Genomic DNA, 22,112 nt, shown 5'->3' with positions numbered 1-22,112 from the left:
TGAAGCTGGTATGATAAATAAATTGAGCTTTTCACCCAGCATTTTGATAGACACTTGGGTAATTGTTTTGAAGTTCACAGTCCAAAACCAGAATCCGGTCTTTTGAATGGTGTCAGTGGGTAACCAACAGTTCTGATTAAGTGCTTTTGAAAGGTTGTCAGAGCAGCTGAATTTGAAAGAGTAAACGTTACTTTGCAAATGTACCCAGTAACCCAGCTGTGGGGAGCACAGGGTTGGGAATTGGGATAGTAGCATCCACCTCTGACTTTCAGCAGGGATCAAGAAGAGAAGAATCCTCAGACCAAGCACCCCACGCCCTGTGAAAGCTGGACTATCTTTGGGAGGACATCTGGTATTGGGTGGTGAAATGGGGCTAATGGAGAAGTCTCAGTTTTGCTATTTTGCAGTTGACCCCCAAAATTGTTCTGTCTAGCCAGAGGCCTCTCATCCTTACTTGTTCTCTGAAGAGAGCCCCATTTCCTCCCCCACAGTGAGGATTGTATCATTTCCTGGCCAGTTAAGGGATGTTTATGTTGCTGTAGCTCCCTGCCCATTGGGGGTTGGGGAGCACAAGCAGGGAGAATTTGTGTACTCAAAGCCAAATCACACGTCCCTGACACTTAGGGGTCAACTGGAAGGAAGTTCTTAGAATTTAGTCTTACAATACACTCCCATCCCGACCTTGGTGAAATGGAAGTCTGGGGTTCTTGAAAGCTTTTGTTGGGATTTAGAGGAGAACACTAGCCACTTTGGCACAATCTGAAACCAAGTCCAAATTTGTGGTGACAACCTGCCAGATTGTTCGTTTTTCTACCCCAGGGAGGCCCCATTATACCCTACTGTTGGGTTATATTTGATTACATCCAGTATGAAGCAACCTTGCCTGTCCCTCCTTTCTCTATAAAGTACTGAAATTGCTAGTGTTAATCTGTGCTGAATTTGTGTTTGTTTCATAGGAGTCGCAAGGACAGTTTAGAAAGCGAGAGCTCAGCAGCTATTATCCCCCATGAGTTAATTCGCACACGACAGCTTGAAAGTGTACATCTGAAATTCAACCAGGAGTCTGGAGCACTTATTCCACTTTGTCTGAGGTGAGCAAGAGGCACAGATCAGACCTGTTCCTGTCTGCCTTCCTGTGAGGTTTGCAGTGCCCCAATTTGGTCTCCAGGTGGCACTCTTCCATTCACAGGACACCTCCTTTCTCCATCCTTTCCCAAACCACCACAGCCTGCTGCAATCTGAAATGCGATCCAGAACACTCAAGAAACCATCAGCCTTTGGCACATACATTTCTCCCAGTGAGGTTGCCTCTTGCCCACAGGGCTGGGCAGAGCCTGAGTTTCAGGGATAGGGAGTGGAGGACTTCTTTTGAAGCTTCAGTTAATGTCTGTGTGAAGACAACGTGTGGTCTTCAGAACCTAGAACTGGTTGCACTGGGTCATGTCTTAGGAATTCTCACACACAGCATGATGCTAGATTGGGAACTCCATTCTTCCAAACTCTCATACCATTGTGCCTTAAGGCTCTAGTTTGTATATATGGGAAGACGTTAAATTTGCAGCAGGAGGGACTAACTGGTTCAGGGCATGTTACCAAGAAGGAGCTTCTCTTTTTCATTTTCTGTCAGCCCATGTCAACCATGATCGTCCTTGCATCTTGGGTGGGGGGGGAAGACAGAATAGACAGAGGGGGTACCATTTTTCCATTTCCTTAGCATTTCCACTTCTGTTGCCTTCAACCTATCACCTGTATTAGTCATTTCATGCACTCTAAAAGCTAAGACATGAGTGACCCCTCAGTCCATGTGGTGACTCCACCTTCTCCAAGATAAAACAATTGACCAGGAAAATTGTTGATCAGCCCAGTCTTCTTAGAGGTGACTGGCTGTCTGGCCAAGAAAGCCTACCATTTCTCCAGAGATCAGTTTTGTGAAGTCCTCACCCTGGGAGAATAACAGTCTTTTCAGCACTAGTCTGTTATGGGACAAGGCATTCTGGAAGATTGGTATCCCTTATTCTTGTTGACCTTCTAATCCAGAATGACCAGTTTAAACTCCAAACACAGTGCTAGCCTAGAGGCTCCATCTGGGACCAAGAAATCCAGCTGTGTCCCTTCTGCCACTTACATCAATGCCAGAAAGACAAATTCTATGGTTGGAACTCAACTCACAGTCCCGTGGACAATGTATAAGACAGAATCAGATGCAGCTGGGCTTCTCCACAGCCCTTTGGAGTTCAGCCCTGGGTTTGATGTCATAAAAATTAATAAGAATAACTCCCTGACTCAGGAAATAGTGATCCAGAAGAAGAGGGATACATTTCTTACCTCTCCTCTCCCTTCCCTGCTCAGGCACTCTAGTTGTTGGGTACTGGTTAGTGGAAAAGGTCTGGGGCAGAAACTTTTTAAATTTGGAATTTCCATCATACTCTGTAAGTTAGAGGCCTTGTACATCACAGTAAATAGGAGCTTGGATGAGAACTAGTAAGGGTTTGAGGGAGTAGGCCTGTACAAATTGAGGGCCCAAGCCTAGGAAAGACTACTTCCTTTGAGGCCGCTTGTGTTTGGGCTTGGCTTGGGACATTTGGTTTGGGGATGGGTTAATTCGGAGTAGTGTGATGAAAGAAAGAGCAGAAGTTCACTTCTTTTTCAAATAGTGGTATTTATTCTAGTATTTTACTCTCATTTTCACCCTGTCAATTTTCAAGGGTATGGATTGGGAATAACTTAACATTTAACCAACATAAACTCATTCATGCTTTTATTCAACAAATGTTTACTGAGAGTCTCTTATTCTCAGTGCCCTGTTTGAACTCCTTGGGTTGGTTATTCAGATGCCAGGCCAGATGTGGTAGCAAAGATTTTTTAGTGACAACATTGGGAGGCAGGTGCATCTGATACAGGCTCAGAAGCAAGATTTGTATAGCGGTAAAAGCCTAACAAGTGGAGCCCAGGATAGAGTGCTGGGCCTGGAGTCAGGAAGACCTGAGTTCAAATCCAGCTTCAGACACTAGCTGTATGGGCAAGTCACTTAACCCTGTTTGCCTCAGTTTCCTCATCTGTAAAATGAGCTGGAGAAGGAAATGACAAATCACTCCAGTATCTCTGCCAAGAAGACCCCAGATAGGATCATGAAGAGTCAGACATGACTGAAATGAAACAACAACAAAAACAACCAAGGCCTAACAGATTAGACTCCCAGCATAGGCTCCTGGGTCTAATTTTTTCCTTCTTGCCCTCTCATAGAGTGACTTTGGGAAAGTCCTATTGCTTCTTTGTGCTTCAGCTTTTGTCTTAAAAAGAAGGGATTGGATTAGAGTATTTGCTAGCCCTCCCATCTCTGACAGTCTGTGCCTCTGAGGGCTCAGAACCACTTAAAAGAATGGTTCTGAGAGAAGTACCCAAAAAAGAGCGTATCTTTAAAGGCTCTGGCAGAAAATTTACTTTAGTTCCTGCCTCTGAAAGTGGAGGAGAAACATTTTGTCTCCACTTCCTTCCTAACCATTTAGGGGGGATGTTTTGGCAAGAATACAATACCTGATAGGCGCTCAGAGACAATGCCATTCATCCATCTTAGGACTTGTTCTTCCGGAGCCATGCTCCTCACTTTCTCCGTTTTTGTCCCTCACAGGGGCAGACTGTTACATGGACGGCACTTTACATATAAGAGTATTACAGGGGATACAGCCATCACATTTGTATCGACGGGAGTGGAAGGCGCGTTTGCCACCGAAGAGCATCCATATGCAGCCCATGGACCCTGGTTACAAGTGAGAAGGCCTTTTTTTCTTCTCTCCCCTCCTCCTTTCCAATGCCCAAGGCCCTCCTCTCCTCATCTGGCTCTGTTTCAGAGGATCTAGTGGCAAGTTGTTTTTCTTAAGCAGTAAGTGGGCATACTCTCTCACAGGATGTCCTGGGACAGTAGGTGTTATTTGAGGGTGACTTCAAGAAAGCCTGGTGGAGAACCAGAGCATGGTCCTCACACCACCAGCACCAAGCAAAAATTATTCTAGAGAACAAACGTGTTGCAGATACCAGCTAGGCTTCTGATCAGCCAGTTGTGCTTCTCTGTCCAAGCCCCTCTAGCTTTTTTCGCGTTGTTTCCACAAAAGCCTCACAGATTTGAACTTCCACTTTAAATCTGGGGAAGCAGAACTTTCTGTGCTTTAGGAGTGCTGGGGGAAATAAGTGAATGTGGGAACCATCATTCAGTTAGTATACAAATCACTTGTGTCCCACATATGCAGGAATCCCTCTGGACATTTATCTGAAGCCACAAGCATGGACCGGACAGAGCCAGGTTCTGTGGCATGGGTAGCACCTAATTTAGCCATCTTTCTCCAGCACCACTTGTGGCTAGGTCTGGGCCTAGACATACAAAGAAGGAATCTGCTTGATGTTTTGGCAGCTCCCATGTCTTTATATACTCTTTTTTTTTAGGGGGTACAGAGCTCCAAGCAGCTTCAGAATTGGCTTTTAGGTAGGGAGTAAGAGGCTGTTGGGTCTTTCATCCTACATGCCACACTTTCCCTTCCCTTCCCACCTTTTAAATCCTCTCTTCTGTCTTTAGCTTATTGTCATTTTGGTCTGCCATACTTCCAGAGCCACTGGAAAATGGTTGGGGAGGGCAGGAGGGGGTGCAGCAGGGAGTCATACCTCTCTACCAATAGAGAAAGAAAATCATATATCCTACCTGGAACTTTGTAAACTGAAGCACTGTGCATATATGTCAACTATAGTGGTTGTTGTTATTAACTGGAGTGGGGAGTGACCCTGGGAGCCTTGCATCTCATTCGTTTGGAAAAAGAAACTGTACTGGTTCTGGAGGTAAACAGTATTAACTACCATTGTGGTGGGAAGGTCCTTAATGCTTCTTTGATAAATATGTATGTTGTGTGTGTGTGTCCTCACGCGCCTAAGCTGGCAGTAGAATTTCTTCTCCTCTATGCCCCCACCCACTAAAAAACCACTAACCCTTAATTAAAACAAACAGAAAACAAAGGACACCCTACTGCACAGTACAGACCAAGCCATGGTAGAAATTGAATCTAGTCCTTCAGGGATAGTGTGCTCCATAAATTATCTTGACTTCTTCCACAGTCATTATTACATTGTTTCATAACAAAATTACTTTGAACCATAAAGTTATAAATACATTTTTAAAGTCCCACTTGGTAACATTAGATTTCTGTCTGCAGTGGTGTTGGTAGTTACTGTAGCAAAGGTTCTGAAGAGTAACACTTGAAATGAGCCCCACACACAAGTGGAAGCGTCTGCTTCTGTCCCACTCCTCTTCTCTTCCCAATTTTCCCCTCCCTCAGGCCATGCCCTCCTAGCCTAGGCAAGCTTCTCTGTTCAGCGGAGAATGTGAAGGACAGGGCCTGTTTCCCCTTCCTCCCCCAGGCAGAGCATGTATCCTGGGGGAGGGAGAGGCCTGGTGCTAGAGAGAATATATGTGACACCAGCACAGCCCCAGCCTCTGAGAGTTAATGATTCATAATTCCCAGCAGATGATTCGTGCTGACAGGTCTCAGCAGAAATGTCCTCAGGATAGCATTAATATGTATTAAAGGTTCAAACAAACTTTCTCGAGAGAGAATAGATTTGGGTATTCTGAACATGGAAACACGTTTCATTCAGTTATGCTTCAGAAAGAGCCCTTGACTCTAAACTGGTATTCAGAATTCAGCCAACACTCCTTTTCTTAGCAGCAGGGGAGCTTCCAGGGCAATAAACCCCAGAACCCCCAAACCACCTCTGTGGCTAAAAAGGGGAAGAGACAGGTGCTGCCACTGTCCTCCATTGGGTCATAGAACTAAGTCCTCCAGCCACTGCTCAAGCTTCCATTGGTGGTTCTGATTGAGAAACCGTCACAACTTTGCTGTCACACAGGTTGCACTTCTTAAGGTTCCATTTTCTTAAGGCTTACCTCCTGGCCCTCAGACACTTAATAAAGCCAGATGAGCAGGACAGCAATTTAAGTTTGGACTTTGAGGCTCAACTGCCCCGCTAAAATATCCTAGAGACCCAGTTGTGGCGGTGAGGCTAGGCTGGAGCCATGGACCACTCAGACATGGCCAGTCCTTGAGTACAGGCTCCCAGTACATTTGGGGAAACCACAGGTGAGGAAGGGAGATGACCTTTTTTGGCCACTGAGAACCAGTGCTAGGCTGCTCTCCCAGTCCCCAATTTACTCATAGGCAGCCCCCTCATCAGAGACTGGTCACACATGGCTCACTGACACTATACATGCTCCCCAATAGTGGGCCGTTGCCCTGGGAACCCAGGGGAAGTGGTGGGAACAAACCCATCCGCCTCACTGTATTTCAATAAAGTTGCTGTGCTCAGAGCTGCTTAATCAAAGGCTTGTGTTATTGGACTCATTAGTGTGGTCCACCACAGGGGCCTGCTCACGTGGGAGCTCCCAGGGAAAACTGGCATTCGTTCTTTCTCTCTTAAGCACTCTCTGGCTTATGAGTTGTTTCTCTGGTCCTTTCTCAGGAGCCCTGGGAAACCTTTAGACCCTTCCCCAGCCCATTTCCTAGCGAGTCACCTAGTCCTCCCAAGGACCAAGCAATCACCATTTTTCATGACTGACCATTTATGAGTCCACAATCTTACAGTTGCTGTCACTGCAGATTCACATTGTGGCAGTCTAGAGCTGTAATCGCTTCCAGGTTTGTAGATCTCACCGCAAGCAAGTCCTGGATGCTACAGACTGATCCTGTCAGATGCTCTGCTGAGTTCCTGAGTGCTGGACTTGGAATTGTAAATGAGAGCATAGTCAGTGGTCTTCCACCCCCATGGGTAGAGTCTACCCCACATACGGCTATAGTCTCTTCAATGCTCTGAGTAGAAATAACTGTTACCCTATCCAAAGACCAGGTATCTTATCAACATTGAGAAAAAATGGAGACATTTCCCAAATTGGCCAGGTCATTTTAAGGGATTCTAAGGCTCCTGGGAGCCTGGAAGAGCCTACTGAGCACATGAGGTAAATAGATAAAAACTGCCTATTCACTTGGCTGCTACTTAGGGTTGAATTGGGAGGAGCCAAGGGATAACTTTCTTGCATCAGCCTCCAAGACTTGGAAGCTTCTTCTCCTAGTCTTGGCACCTTGCTTTGGCCCCTAGCCCAGGTCTGTTATCTACTGGGAAAAAGGCACAATGAAGTCTCCTGTAAGAGTCTTCCCATCACTGCCCTTGAAGAAGGAGATAGGAGAAGAAGCAGCAAAGATTTGGAGGAGGGATAAAAAGTCAGGAGGACATGAGGAACCTTTAGTCTCTCTGAGGAGCTCCCTAGGAGGCCCCAGAAATGGTTGGAAAAGAGAGTGTCACAGAACCAATCTCTCCCCCCTCCAACCCTGTTTGACACTCCTACCCCACAGATCACTGCCTCATTGGCCCATACCAAGTACCTGCTCTTTATTTTCTCCCCTACACTATCTCTGCTGCTTTTACCCAACTGCTAAAGGGTGGTGTCCATTCGTTGCCTGTTCCAGTGAAGTGAAGCACTGTTTGTTTGTAGTGATAGGGAGTGTAAAAGACCCTTCTAATTTTTCATAACCACAGAGAGAGGAGAGTCAGGCTTCCTTCTTGACCCTCATTTCTTTCATTTCTGTACTATTCAGCCTCTCTTTGGGACCAGGAAAGGGGCAGGAGGGGGGTGGGGAACAAATTTAACATTATCAACGGGGGTGGAGTGGTGATACACAGCTAGGTGGCGCAGTGGATAGAGCACCAGCCCTGGAGTGAGGAGGACTTGAGTTCAAATCCGACCTCAGACACATGATACTCACTAGCTGTGTGACCCTGGGCAAGTCACTTAACCCCATTGCCTCACCCCTCAAAAAAAAAAAAAGATTATCGACTCTTCAGCCTACTGAGAGTCCTTACAGAGAAGGGGGAAGGACCTCTAGAACATAGGTTGTAAACTCTAAGAGTGCCTCTCTCCAGTCCCCATGCCAGTGACTAACAAACCTTCCTCAAGTCTGTCAGTATTGCCCTCTTAGTCTTCTGTGTAGGAACCTGGCCCAAAGAGGAGGCCACTAGGGAATCAGTTTTTGAAATAGGGGAGCTCTTAGGCCAGATGGTCAAATCAGGCCCATATCCTTGCATGTAATGATATGGTATTTTCCCCAGCATTTAAGGTTTTTGTGAAGCTTTTTCAGTCATGTAATGTTTAGCAGCTTGTACAAGTGTCCCCCTTTCCCTAAACATCTCCCACTAGACATTGAGTCAGAGGCTTGTCACTTGGAAAAGGTTAGAAATTGGATGCTGCTGTGTCTACAGAAATGTAGTCTGCTGTATTAGGCCATATTGGAGAATCAGGTACCTGGATTTAGTTCCCAGCTATTCCTCTGACTTAGAGGTTCAAGAGGTAACCTTGGAAGTCCCTGACCTAAGTCACAAGCCAGTACCTAGTGCTACTATCAAGAAACTAGGTTATAGTACGTGTACAGGTCCTTTTGAAACCTTTAAATATTTTCCACTATGAAGTGAGAGGAAAAGTACATGAAATTCCTCTCCTAGCAACAAACAGCCTCACAGATCTGTGGTTAATAAGGGTGTCTGAGCTCTGGCTTCTGCTTCTAGAGGAAGAGGAAAGACTGGACCCCTTTTTAGACAGTTGTTGATCTCTTATTCTTTATAGTCTAGGCAACCCAGAGTACTAGAAGTCTGATGACCACTGCAGTGAACTTTCTACTACCTACTGAGAACAGGAAATGAAACTTGAGGCCCAGTAGGCTACCTTCTTTCAGGAGCCTGGGCCAGGCCTGGAGAAAGAAGATAGGGGGTGCTCCAGTTTGAGTTTGGGGGGCTTTAGCATTGTCACAAATTAAAATATTTCCCACCTCTGTGGCTGCGTGTACTAAAGCAGCTCCTTGGCAGGCTCTGTGAAGAGTGGAAAAAAAGCACATTTCCTTCCCTGAAAGAAGGGGGGATAGGAGGGGAACAGCCAAACTTGTTGGGAAACAAGAACATGTCAACATTTAGAGCAAACAAGGCCCTGGACAAAGTGTGGATTGTCTAACAGGAGGGAAGGAGTGGGCATTGTCAGGCACTGTTTGCAGACTTAGAAATATTATTGACCACAAATGTTTGAATTGGTGTCAAATCAGCAGCAGCTGTGCTCCCTCCTTCAGCCTCGCCAGGATCCCCGGCACAACCAGGCTTGCCCAGGATAGGCACTGATGAAAGATATGTGGTTTCTTTTCTGGTTCATTTCTAGGACTTCCCAGGGATGGGGAGTGTGCATGGTGCTTTTTATTCTCTCAGCCAACCAAGCCCATGATTTGTGCTGATGTCACCCTGTGGCCTAATGGGACAGACAGGGCCAGAACCAGAGCCAGGAACTGAAGCCCTTGTCTATGTCCTGAATCTGTGGGAGAACCACAGAATCTTTCCCTACCTTCCGTCTACCACAGCTGAACTATTCAAAAGTTGATAGAGCTACAATTGGCTCACCCCTTTCAGCTGCCCTAAGACTACCCTCTAACTTAGAGCCAAAGTCTCAAATGCAAATAAAAAGCCTCTGGGCGCCCCCCCCACCCATGCATAATGATCTCTGCAGGCCACATATTGCCTTTGAAAACTACATATTAATATTACCTTTGTTCTATTGTATTTTTATTTTGTTTTGTTAAATATTTCCTAGTTATATTTTCATCTGGCTCAAGGTTACACCTGCAGCCAGTGTTTGACACCTCTGTTCTAGAGCAAGGCCATGAGTCCTTCTTTTTCTGACCAGGAGCTTTTTATCAGGGTTAATTTGGCTCTCTCATCCATCCCTTGAACACATGTGCTTCAACACCCAAAGCCTGGGATAGATAACAAAGTCAGTCATCTGCACTATGGAGGCAGAACACCCTGTTGTAGTTAGGGTAGCTATTTCCTTGACTCTGGAGCAAGTGGTTGGACCAGGAGATCCAGCCTTCAGTACTCACTGTTTCTTTCTGGGAAACCTCTGTTTGCTTTGCGTTTTTAACCTTCTGCCCACCTACACATCAGAAACATTGGGGGTGGGAGAGGGGAGAAGAATATTTGGAAATTCCATTCTAGAGGTGTTTCCTCCCTGCTCCCAACCCATCATCATAAGCTCAGGTGTCCTGCCTGTAACCATGTATCACTGCAAAAAAAAAAAATGGAATAGGTATCAATCATAGGGGCATTATGCAATCAGAGCACTTCCTAGGCCTAGTAGACAGGGAGCATCCTGGCCATTGGACTTTTAGTACAATCCCCTGCCACCTTGCCCCAGACATAAAAAGAATGCCTGAGGCTAGGCCATCATCCTTCCTCAGACACAACCAGATTTCAGGAGAGAGTAAGGCAACCTGTAGTAGAGACACTGTCAGCTCTAAGTGCAGCACACTAATAATGGTTTCATTTGGCTCCAGGACTGCACATACTTTTCCCACAGTTGCATCACAACAGTTGGTCTGTTACTGTTTGGAGAGCACCTAAGCTGCTCCATCATTGCTATCTATCTTCAGTGTCCTGTTGATAAGATCTGTTAACATTCTCCAGGCCCAGTTCTGAAATATACAAAGAACAGGGCCTGTTTTTTCAATCTGAGCTTCTAAGGTTTAACTCCCAAAGGAAATTAAATGAGGTGCCTAGAGCTATGACAGTCTGTCATGTTTCTTTGCTGGGAATGTCACCTTAATATGCATATCTCATGTAATTTTTTTAAAAAAATTTAAACTACAACTTTAAAATAATGTATAGTTTTTGGCAGGAACCTGCAACAGTTAGCACAATGACAACAACAATAAGGGGGGGGGCCCAGAAAGACTTAATAGGACATTTTTTCCCTTCTACCCTCATGCTGTCTTTCCCCCAGCCTTTTTATAAATCACAACCAACAAAAAAAATAAAATAAAATAAAATAAATCACAACCAAGATAGTCCCAAGATTGTTGGTTTCTTTCCTTAAAAGCAGGGTCATAGCTTCACTCCCTCCAACCAAGTCCCCTGCATATGCATACGTATGTACCAAATCTGCTTTGTACTAGTGGGTCCATATGGCAATTTACTAGCCCAGGAGATTGCCTTCAGTATAGCTAAGGGTGACCTGCAGGATGGTTGAGGAAACGACATACTTTTCTCATATGACTTCTTATTGGTCTCCCTGACTACGTGATAGTCACATTACTCTCTTTCTCTGTCCTTGGTATTCTAATGCAATGCTATTCCAGGAAACTCTCTGACCTAGGTCCTTCTCTTCAGTAATCATATGTGGATGAGGAGTAACCCTAGTCTGACTGAGCAGAAGTAATTACACCTAATTGGGGTTTAGTTACACTATTGCATATGCTAGCATTTGTCTGAGAAGATAGAGCTAGAAGTGTAAAAATGTGAACATGACCTTTGTGCCACCCACTTGGTCTGGTTATGTTGAGGGCTGGGGCGGAATTGTGAAGAAACTAGGAGCTTTTAACAGAAATGGTAGGCTTATAAAGCATGAGAAAGCTTTAGAGCAGCAAGAGCTCATGTGAGGCTGACCCAAGGGCCTTGTGTGCCTAGAAAAGGTCATGGTTAGTTCATGGTAGTCTTTTGGTCAGGGACCCCCACAGGGCATTAAGTAGGCGTTTGTGAAGAGAACAGTTTCAGGCTGAAACAGAAGTAGGGCCCAAGAGAAAAGGAATAATGACTGTCCAAGAAGTCTTCTCTTTAGAGGATGGCCTTGGTTGAGTTTTTGTCATAGAATCACCCCTTGGGGTTCCTGCTTTGTGTCAAGTCTCCACAGAAAGCCAGCATTTTCCTCCAAAGTATGATGAAAATATATAGTGTCTAGAATCTTGTGCCTTCTGAGTGAATCTCTTTTGTATTCCTCTTTATTTGGGACCCATACACCTCCTTCCTTATGAATCTCCTTCCCCCCTTCCACTGTCCTTCTTTCCCTAATTCTCCCGCCACATCCTGACTTCCCCCACTATTTCACTCTCTGATAGTCTTCCTTAAGGTGCAATCTGAGCATCTTAGAACCTCCTGAAAAAAATCTTCCCTTTGGGTTTTCCATCCCATCCTGTCTCCTATGCTATGTTATCTCAAGTATATCTTGACCCATTCATACATCCTGAAGTCAGGGGTCAGCTCGTCTACCTTATCATTTGAGCTTTCTCTTTTTTCCCCCCTCTATTCCTTTGTTATGGAGATTCATATTTCCTGTCAAGTTCCTATCAAGCCCTGGCTCAATCAGTTCTCTCTCTCTCTCTCTCTCTCTCTTTTTTTTTAGGCAATTAGGATTAAGTGACTTGCCCAGGGTCACATAGCTAGTGTCAGGTATTTGGTCTGAGGCCAGATTTGAACTCAGGTCCTCCTGATTTCAGGGTCAGTGCTGTATCCACTATGCCACCTAGCTGCCCCTCAATCAGTTCTCCTAACCACTGGCAAAAAGGACATGCTAGTTTCATTATATTCCCACCTAAGACTGTGAGCCAGCCTGCTTCTTCTCTAATAAAGGACACTATTTCAGTCATCCCACTCTTGTACCTTTCACATTTTCTTCCCCTTAATCCTGAAATAATCCTTCCATATCTTCATCATAACTAATTTCAAAAATAGGGCTTCCCTTCTTCCTCACCCCTGAAAGTCCTTTTCAGCCCTATCAAAAAGCACCCATATATCAATCTATGAAGTACCAGCAGGAACAAGCCAGAAGTGTAGAACATGATTGCTACTCCCTCTCTTCCCCCTAAGGACCTCCATATTTAGCCAAGGTAACTAACAAGACTGATTACATATGAATATACCTATAGTGTGTAATGTAAGATCATATGTACTTCATTGCTAGATTCTGTGATATAGGTTATAATTAGTGTAGGAAGTCAGAGGAGAGAAATCAGTTAAGACTGAAGTAATCAAGGGGAGGCTTCCTAGAGAAGGCATTTAAGCCAAAACTTGAAAGATGTGCAAGTTTGAGGGAATAACATGAAAGTAGGCATGATGATGGGAATAAGCAAGGCATGTCCAGTGTGCACTTCAGTGAGTGGTAGGAGATGGAAGTAGACTTGATGTGGTAGAAAGTAAGGAGCCATTAGAGGGTTTGATGTGATGATAGCGATACTTTATTTTTGAATAAATATTTTATTTTTCCCAATTACATGTAAAAACAATTTTTAACATTCATTTTTAAAAATTTTGAGCTCCAAATTTTCTTACTCCCTCCTTCCTGTCCCCCCTTCCTGAGATGGTAAGCAATTTGATATAGGTTATACATATGCAATCATGCAAAACATATTTCCACATTAGTCATATTGTGAAGAAGACACAGACACAAAAAAACTGCAAAAAAAAAAATTTTAAAGAGAAAAATAGTTTACTTCAATCTGCATTCAGATTCCATCAGTTCTTTCTCTGGAAGTGGATAGCATTTTCCATCATAAGTCCTTTGGAATTGTCTTGGTGGCACAGTGGATAGAGCACTGGCCCTGGATTCAGGAGGACCTGAGTTCAAATCGAGCTTCAGACACATAACACTTACTAGCTGTGTGACCCTGGGCAAGTCACTTAACCCCATTGCCTAAAAAAAAAAATTGTCTTGGATCATTGTATTGCTGAGAGTAGCTAAGTTATTCACAGTTCTTCATCGTACAATATTGCTGTTACTGTGTACAATGTTCTCCTGGTTCTGTTCACTTCATCAGTTCATATAAGTCTTCCCAGGTTTTTCTGGAATCATCCTGCTTTTCATTTCTTATAGAACAATAGTGTTCCTTTACATTCATATACCACAACTTGTTCAGCCATTCCTCAATTGATAGGCATCCCCTCAATTTCTAGTTTGTTGCCACCACACAGGAAGCTTCAGAGCAATACTTTAGAAAGAGTTATCTGGTAGTTATCTTTTGTAGGATAAACTAGAGAAAGACACTAGAGGCAGGGAAAGTAGCAAGGAGGCTGATGCAGTCAGTAATCCAGGAGAGAGGTAATGCAATGGGAACAGAGATAAAAGGGGGAGTGGGGGTGGGGTATGTGCACAAGAGATGTTTTAATGGGAAAAAAACAGACAAGACCTGATAACTGATTAGAAGTGATAGATGAGGGAGAAGGAGGAGTACCCAATAACCTGGTTATTGATGGGGTCTATATGACTAGTCGTTGGCAGTGCCCTTGATAGAGCCAGAGAAGTAAGAAACACTTGGCATTTACAGAGTGCTAGGCAAGGATTCTAAGATTTTGAGCTGGAAGGAACTATAGAAATCACCACGCCTTTGTATATGAATCATAGAACTGTAGCATTAGAAGGTACCTGAAAGATTACCTAACCAAGCCCATATCAAAAGCTAGACCCCTTTTACAGGATCCCCAACAAGCTGTCATTCTGCCTGTGCTAAATCAAGCCCTCCCACGTGCCCAGAAAGCAGTACCCTGGTGCATTGGGGTTGGGGATACAAGGTGGGACTAGATGAGGAAGGAGCTTTGTGGATCTGTTTTCACTATAATTGCATCAAACAGTGCAAAAAAAAAAAAGAGCAAAAATCTCTTTCTTCTCCCATATTTCAAACTACTTCCCAGAACTAGCACTAGTAGCAAATACTGGCCAGTGACTGGAAAACCAGACGTGTGTCAACTCCCAGGCCTACTAGTTTTCTCCTTCCATTGCCGTTGTTCTCCTGGACAGTCTCCTTTCAGTCTCGCTGCTTCTCCCCACACCCCAACCCTCCATTAACACATTTGGAAAGATGAGTGACTATCAAGAAAGGGGGTAGGGGGGACAGAAGGAGCACAGGCTGGCCTTGTAAAGGGAAAAGGGAACCAAAAGTGAGAGGCCTCGAACCGAAGAAAAGGGACTCAAATCTTCTGTGGGCAAAAGAAGAGTCTGTTACTACAATTAGATAAATCCCTGAGTATAAAAGCATAAAACTCCTATATCTCTGTTTCCAGATTCTGTTGACTGAAGAATTTGTAGAAAGAATGCTGGAAGACTTAGAAGATTTGACTTCTCCAGAGGAAGTAAGCCTATTTGTATCAATCTATGAAAGCTTTATCCAGTCTTCAGGTGGGGTGGAATGGGGGGCGGGAGGAGAAGATTCTTAGTTAAATGGCTTTTTTTTCTGACTTCCCCATCCCCCACTCCCACCCCCTCAATCACACCCCCACCCCCCTATTAGTCAGCCCCAGGCCATTGTAAGGATGCCTGCAAATTGTCTAAGTTACCAGCCCCCACCAAAAAGCCAGACCAGCCTTTCATGCTGCTGCTCGCTCTCTTCCAGCCCTTGCTGTTAACTGGCTGATTGTGAACAGAAAGCACATGTTTGTTGCCAGATAGTATTCCATTTGGAAACATACTGGTGGACTGCTAGGGGACTCTTACTTTTTCTATTAGAATGTCCACCTGTTAGTTACCTTCACTATTGCCTCTCTTCCTCCATGTGCTCTCCCCATTTTTTTGGCCTCTACCAACCCTTGCCCCCAGAACCCAGGGAAGAGGCCTGTGTTGAGGGCTGGGGCCTGTTCCTCTGCAACTCCACACCTATTACAACTGAAGGGCCTGTAATCCTTTTCTTTTTCTCCTTCAGCTTTCTCTGTGTTCTCATTTGGAGAGACTTACCTCATCTTGGAAAGTCCCTTCCCACCCTCCCTCCGTTTAGTCTCTCCCCTCCCACTGAAAAACACCTCTGAGGGATTTGGTTCTCGGTCTGCCTTAATGCCCAGGTTAACATCACATTAGAGAGCTGGAACAACATGCCCCGATAATGCTGTGTGTCTGTCCCCCAGCATCTAGGCAGAATAATTCCTGACTTAGCCCTCCCCAGTTGGGATCTTAGTGAAGCAGAAATCTTTCAGTTACCTTTCCTTGAGGCTCAGGTCTGGCCCGGGCTCCCGAACCAGAGTTTCCTTTCCCAGTTCTGGGGGCCCAAGCATAGCCTATCAGGCACCTTTTTACTACAGCATTTCTGTCTATGACTGAAAAGTTGTTGGGGTTCACCCAGGCCCTGAGAGGTCTCATGGCTCTCCAGTTCAGGACTTTTAATCCTTGTTTTAGGTAATTGGGAAATCCCTAAGGGTGCTATTTTGCAGATGATACAGTACAATAAGCGACCTGCCCCAGGAATGCACTCACTTCTAGTGAGTCTATTCTTTCTTTTACATATACACAAAGTCATCATCCTTGGGACTTTGCATAGGCCAGTGCTCCAGGGGTGTCAATTCAAAGAGATCAAAGACAGCAACTAGAAACATTTCTGGACAGGCACTCACACTTGTGTCCATGTACAACTCACTCATATGATAGCACTAGGCCAAACTTCAGCTTTGAAGGTGGGTGCTGGGTGTTGGGGCAAGGAGAATGTGATGGTATGGAGAGGAGAAAAGGGAGCCAAGGGGAGCTCAGGAAAGTAGGTCACCAAAAATAACCCTTTTCTTTTTTGCTTTTCTGACCAGAGTCTTCCCCTACATCCCGCCTCCTTTCTCTCACCTTCCCCTCACTACTCTCCCACATTCACCAGTGACATGGGCCTCCTTAATCTAATTAAAGGGCAGGAATGAGCAAGAGGCTTCACACTCATATCTTCCAACCCCAGAAATGGGCAAGCTGAACCTCTACCAGTCCTTGCCTCTGTTCTATTCCAAGCAAATTACTTGGCTTGAAGTTCTTTTCTGATAGTAAGATACACATAGGGCCAATCTGTGATGTTATATGAAGTTTTCTGAAGAGCCCAATGTGCTCTGTTTTTGGGAAACCTGTTTAAAGGAGGAAGTGACCCATCATTTTTATTTCCAAGAGATTGGCCAAATAACAGAAAAGATTTCAAAGAAACTTGGAAAGGTGAAAAGGCTAGAGTTGAAGCCTTTTCCTTCAGGGGCACAGATATACTCTTGGGAACTTTAACACCCCCTCCCTGACCTTTAAGGGAAGGAAAGGCAGGACAGAGAGACCAGGCACTTAGGAAGGAAGCCAGGGACTTTTCTTCTTTGGAGACCTTTTTCAGTCATCTGCAATAAAGGATGTAGGAACCAGCTTCAGGAACCTCCTTTCTATATTTGCAAAAACCACTGTAGCTAGGAAGGCCAAGACCCTAACATATGGATGCTCTAAGCCCCAAACGCTGAATGGGAATTTCCATGCTTTTGGCAAGAACAGGCCCAGAGAAGTGAGATATGGGTGGTAAGGAGAGATTAGGAAACTTGCCTGTAACCATCTTTAGTCAGTGATGTCAGAACACAGAAAAGGAATGGTCTTGGCTTGGGAATCCTAGAATTTTGGTGTATTAGAATTTCTCCTTAGGGATTAGGTTGGAGGCTGGATTACCCATTGGGAAAAGCTAAAAGACACTTTAGGAGTAATCCAAACCTGCCCCCTCCCTTCATTTTGCATATGAGAAAACTGAGGTTCAGAGATAGGAAATAATTCAGCCAAGATGTCTGGCAGAGCCAGGACTGACTAGAACCCAGGTCTCCTGTCAGTACTGTTTCCTCTGCAACAGGCAGAGGAAAAACCTGGGTAGAAGAATACCTTCACTCCAGCTACTTACCTTTGTTCTGGCATTTGAAGTTGAAGTCATGTTCTCAGGTGACTGTTCTCTCCTCTCCCCTGAGTACCCCCAATTAGAAATGAGTCACCTGGACTGGGGTGAGGGGCTGTGGGTGAGGTGAGAGGAGTGAAATGAAGGCTTAATTGGTTCTAGTTTGTCTTTACTTTGACCATAGAAAGAGGGGAGTAAGTTCTGCTAAGCATATATACTGTGCTTATCTGTTTCTGTTTCTCCTTCACAGTTCAAACTTCCCAAGGAGTACAGCTGGCCAGAAAAGAAACTGAAAGTCTCCATTTTGCCAGATGTTGTGTTTGACAGCCCACTGCACTAGCCCTGAATTCAGCCCCTTCCTTCAGACGACCATGAGAGCTCGGCCTAGCTCCCAAGTGACTCAACAGTGTAATGATTGCAGTAAAAAACGATTCCTGCAAATAAAAGGAAAAGAGAGAGAGGATTACTGCACAGCCACTGCAGCCCACAATGGGGTGCATAAACCGGGACTGGCCCCAGCTCCCCTCCACCTCACCTCTTATCTGGGGGCCAGGCCACTCCAGGCCCATTAGGAGTGAATGAGACCTTGTTCCGGCCCAGCTCAGGTCCCACCAGACCAAATGAGTGGCTAATGACACTGTCATTCCACCTCTGGTTTGGAGATATGACTGTAGGACCCCTGACTTTCCCACAAGCTGTCTGACCTCACTCATCTATGCTTGCCCACTTCTGCAGGTCTGGGGAAGAGCCCTAGACCCACGGATTAAATGCGCTGGCTCCTCCTGACTCTGGAAACCTTTTGTTAGTCAAATTCCTCCTGGCTACAGAACAATTCCTCCGAGTATGTTTGGGTTTTTTTGTTTTGTTTTGTTTTTTGTATTTTATTTTTTAGAAACCATATGGTATTTAATTGCTCCACAAAGGTGTCTAGAAGCTGTCATGCATATTGGTTTTGTTTTTGTTTTAAATGGAACTGGTTTTCAAGTTGAACTTTCTTCTCTTGGAAAAGGACAAGGGATACCTAGCCTTTCCCCCTCCCACATCCCCCCAACCAGCCAAGTCACTAGAAGGTGCTTAGTGTTTGCCTGCCAATGAGTAGCTACTGTAGGGCCTTTTGGACAGAAGGACTTTTCTTCACCAGCTCAGAAGCCGTTGTGGATCCATTAGAAGGGTGTTCAGAAGCAGGAGGCATCTAGGTAGGAGTAGGGTGAAGCTATGTCTCTAGAGACCTGGGACCCCCTGATGTGATACTAGGCCCTGGCCCAACCCTTACTAGAAAAGGCTGTGTTCTTTGCCAGGTGGGTTGGGCTCCAGAAGCCTCAGGGAGCCCCTTGGCCTAAAACTGGCGCCTGTGAGGCATGAGGACTGCAGCCAGCACTGCCCAGACTCTTGGAAACTTGGAGAAGATATCAGCCTCGACTTCTCAGTGGGCTTCTCACTCTAACTGGGGCCAGCCTAGGAGAGGGAGAGTCTCAGCCCCTGCAGGCACCTCCCCCACCTCCAGCTAGCTCAGGGTTTGTGTGACCTTTTAGGTCCCCATTCTCTTCCCTCCTTTCTGATCTCATCTTCCCTCAGGCCCCCACAGCTCCAGGCTCTAGGAATTTCTAGTTTATTAAAAGCTAAAAAATAAACTTCCAACATCTGTCTTGTTATCATTTTGCAACAGCACATTCCACCTCCTCCTCCCTTCTTCCTAAATTCATTTCCTTTATTTGTTCCTCTTTCTCTCATCTTTCCCCCTAGCCCTCTGTCTTCTTGTGTACTTTTTTCCTTTGCCCCTATATCTCAGCCCTTTCTCTACATCTCTGACCTCTTTCTTCTACTGTATTTCTGGCTTCTTTCCCACTAACATCCTCTGCTTTATTCTGTATCTCTAGTCTTTTTCCCTTCACTTCTGTCCCTCTCTCCCTAAATCTCTGGCTTCTCCCCCTGCATTTCTGGCCTTTCTCCCATTAACATATTTTTGTCTTTTCCTTGTATCCCTGGCCTCTATCTTCCTGCATCTCTGGCTTCAAGCCCTTTTGCCCTGAATGCGCAACCTGCCCCCCCCCAATATCTCTAGTTCCTCCCTCCCTTTATCTCTGACTTCTCATCACTAGTACTCTTTCTCCTGTCACTCCCCAAGTACCTGACCCGTCATCCTCACGTGACCTTCTTTGTTTCCTGCATCAGGACACATCACCACCACCTCCAGTTCTAGCCTCCCAAGGCCTCCTTTAGGTTCCCTCCCACCCCAGACCTGAATGAAGCTGTTTTAGCAATGGAATTAAGGGACCATTTCTGGCACCATCCAACACACACCTCCATAACATGAGAAGCATACCATAAGCCATGACATCCATCATAGCTCACAGAAAGCTGGCACAAGAGATGACTACCCCTCCAATGCCCAGCTAGGCAAAAAATTTCCCTGAGCACTTCTCTAGGGGATTGAAGAGATGAAGACTGATGCCAAAGATCGGAAGAAGAAGGTTGATGTTAAATAGTCTCCAAGAACCCTTTTTCCTAATGGTCTCCAGAATGGCTATGGTGAGTGAGACTTAGTCTTGTGGACTATTAATGAACCTTAGATGTGAAGACAAACCAGTCCTCTTCTGGATTTCCCAAGCATATCTTTCACTCAAGCCTAGGAATTCCTTAGCATGAGCTTCATTCATGAAAAATATAGGTGTTGTACTTGCTGACCCCCAGTTCCCAAATACCCCAGCAAGGTTCCATCTTCATCCCATGTGCCCCTTTGCTGCCAGTTGCTGGCATCATTCACCCCAGCTAGATGATTGCTTTCTTAGTGTCTCTCATTGCAGCAGTGTTCTTTGGTCTTCTCAGGAGGATTTTTCTGGGAATGTCTTCAGCCTTAGCCCTGAGATGCTTCTGATCCATCCCCTAATCCTTCTGCTGCCACCATCTCCATCCCTTTTAGATTCTTCTTCTCTGCCTCATGGAAGGGGAAAAAAAGATGCAGCCAGCCTAATCAGTCACTCCTCTCTAAACTCCTCCACCCCACAATCCTCTCCAGTGGCCCTTAGTTTTAATCTTTGTTTGGTGTCTAAGCCAGTCTTCCTTGGTACCAAAAGCACCAGGTTATTGCATGAGGAAGTTTAGGATTAATGGGTTGACTACCAGTATGAAGGACCTGGATAGTCCTGTGTGAATGGGGAGAACGATGTAAAAGATAGCCTAGCTCAGGGAAGGTGGCATGGAAGAATACACATTGCCCAGAAAGCCCACTGGGCAGTCTGGAAGGCCGGTGGCCGCAAACACATCTTACCCTTCCTATCCTACGAACTGTTTGTCCTGGGCCCAGAACTTCATGTCCCTTTTCCAAAGTGCTTTCCATACATGGCTGTGCATGTGCATGCTGCCTTTATATTGGCTCTAGTCCCTTCCTTGGTGGAAGTTGGAAAGGAACAAGTTAGAGGGTCTTTATGGTTTTCCTGTTCAGGATGCTCAGGAAGAATGAAACAGGGATCATCATTGAGCTCTTTGCTGACCCCGCTTTCCCTTGGACTTCGTAGACTCATCCTCCAGACAGAAACTCTCAGGAACTTGTATCCTGAACTGGGTATCTGCTCTTCCTTTCCTACTTTGAACTCTCCCAGCTCCAAGGGAGGGTCCTTCCTTCCCTACAGTGGCTGATTCTTCATTGGTCCCACTCTAGGACTATTTTCTTGTCCCATCATTTCCTCTTGTCTCAGATTCCATGGTAGCCTCTTTAAGGAAAAGGGGGAGCTCCCCAGTATTTACAATTTTGATGGCTCTCTGACTGGATAAGTCTTACAGGACACAGGCTTTCAAAATCTTGGGCAACGCTTGTCATTGTCACTTACCACTTCTGGGCAACTATCCCTTAGAGGCTAAAGAATTGCTCATACCATCTCTCTGGGTCAGAGTGTAGGAATCCAGCCACGGTCGTGCTCCATCTTAAGAACACTCTGGTCTTGCCTCGTCTCTTTCCAAAGGGGTGGCACAAGGAATGAGATGAGAGGAATGGAGAGAGGTCTCAGGGATTTGAAAAGGCTAGAGCACTTTTTGAAAAGAGACAGACCTAAATCTGTGTTTGGCCTGAATTTTGAAGTTTGGTGGAGAGCTGAACTATTGACATTCTACTGTGAGGGAGTCCCCCTTTCTCTGCTTTTTAACTAGGCTCTTTTCCTCTCTGGATGAGAGGACCTTGTGCCCAAAGGGAAGTGCTAAGTCCTGCATTGGGTCAGGATACTGTAACTCAACTTCTCATTTTGTTACAAAAACCTAAAAGCTGCTTTGAGCAGAGCTTTTTTTTAATCTTTTGTATTAGTTTCTATTATCAGTGGTGACTTGGTTCCTGGGCACTGTGGCAGGCCAGGACTTTTGTAAGAATTTTTTCAGTGACTCACTGAAACCGTTTCCTTCCCGCCCCCTCTCCCTCAGTGTAATCTAAGTGCATTAAACATGTTTGCAGAACTACCCTTGTCCTGTGCTGCTTTCTGTCTGGGCAGGGGTGGAACAGAAGCCATGCCAGAACTAAGGTTTTTACATCCCAGGGGATTGGTAGGTGGCTCCACAGTGTCCCTAAGCTGTGGAATAAGAGAGTTGAGGATGACCCTGAGAGGTAGTGGAAAGACCCCCTCAGGGCCTTGTTGGGATATGGAAAGGAGTAGGGGG

General features: G+C 45.3%; 1 protein-coding gene across 2 annotated transcripts in view; it reads left to right on the top strand.

The window, feature by feature from the left end:
- SUFU (SUFU negative regulator of hedgehog signaling) overlaps positions 1–21,911 on the top strand; it is a 133,799-nt gene extending 111,888 nt beyond the window's left edge. For both annotated transcript variants that reach the window (XM_020967505.2, XM_020967501.2), the window contains exons 9-12: positions 957–1,091; positions 3,629–3,767; positions 14,890–14,958; positions 17,722–21,911. In XM_020967505.2, coding sequence (XP_020823164.1) covers positions 957–1,091; positions 3,629–3,767; positions 14,890–14,958; positions 17,722–17,811 — 433 coding nt within the window. In that variant the 3' untranslated portion in view covers positions 17,812–21,911. The remainder of the gene's footprint in view (positions 1–956; positions 1,092–3,628; positions 3,768–14,889; positions 14,959–17,721) is intronic.
- The last annotated feature ends 201 nt before the right edge of the window (positions 21,912–22,112 follow it).

The sequence above is a fragment of the Phascolarctos cinereus genome, unplaced genomic scaffold, assembly GCF_003287225.1.
Source record: "Phascolarctos cinereus isolate Bilbo 61053 unplaced genomic scaffold, phaCin_HiC Scaffold_3;HRSCAF=262, whole genome shotgun sequence".
NCBI lineage: Eukaryota > Metazoa > Chordata > Mammalia > Diprotodontia > Phascolarctidae > Phascolarctos > Phascolarctos cinereus.
This window is presented reverse-complemented; position numbering and strand designations above follow the sequence as displayed.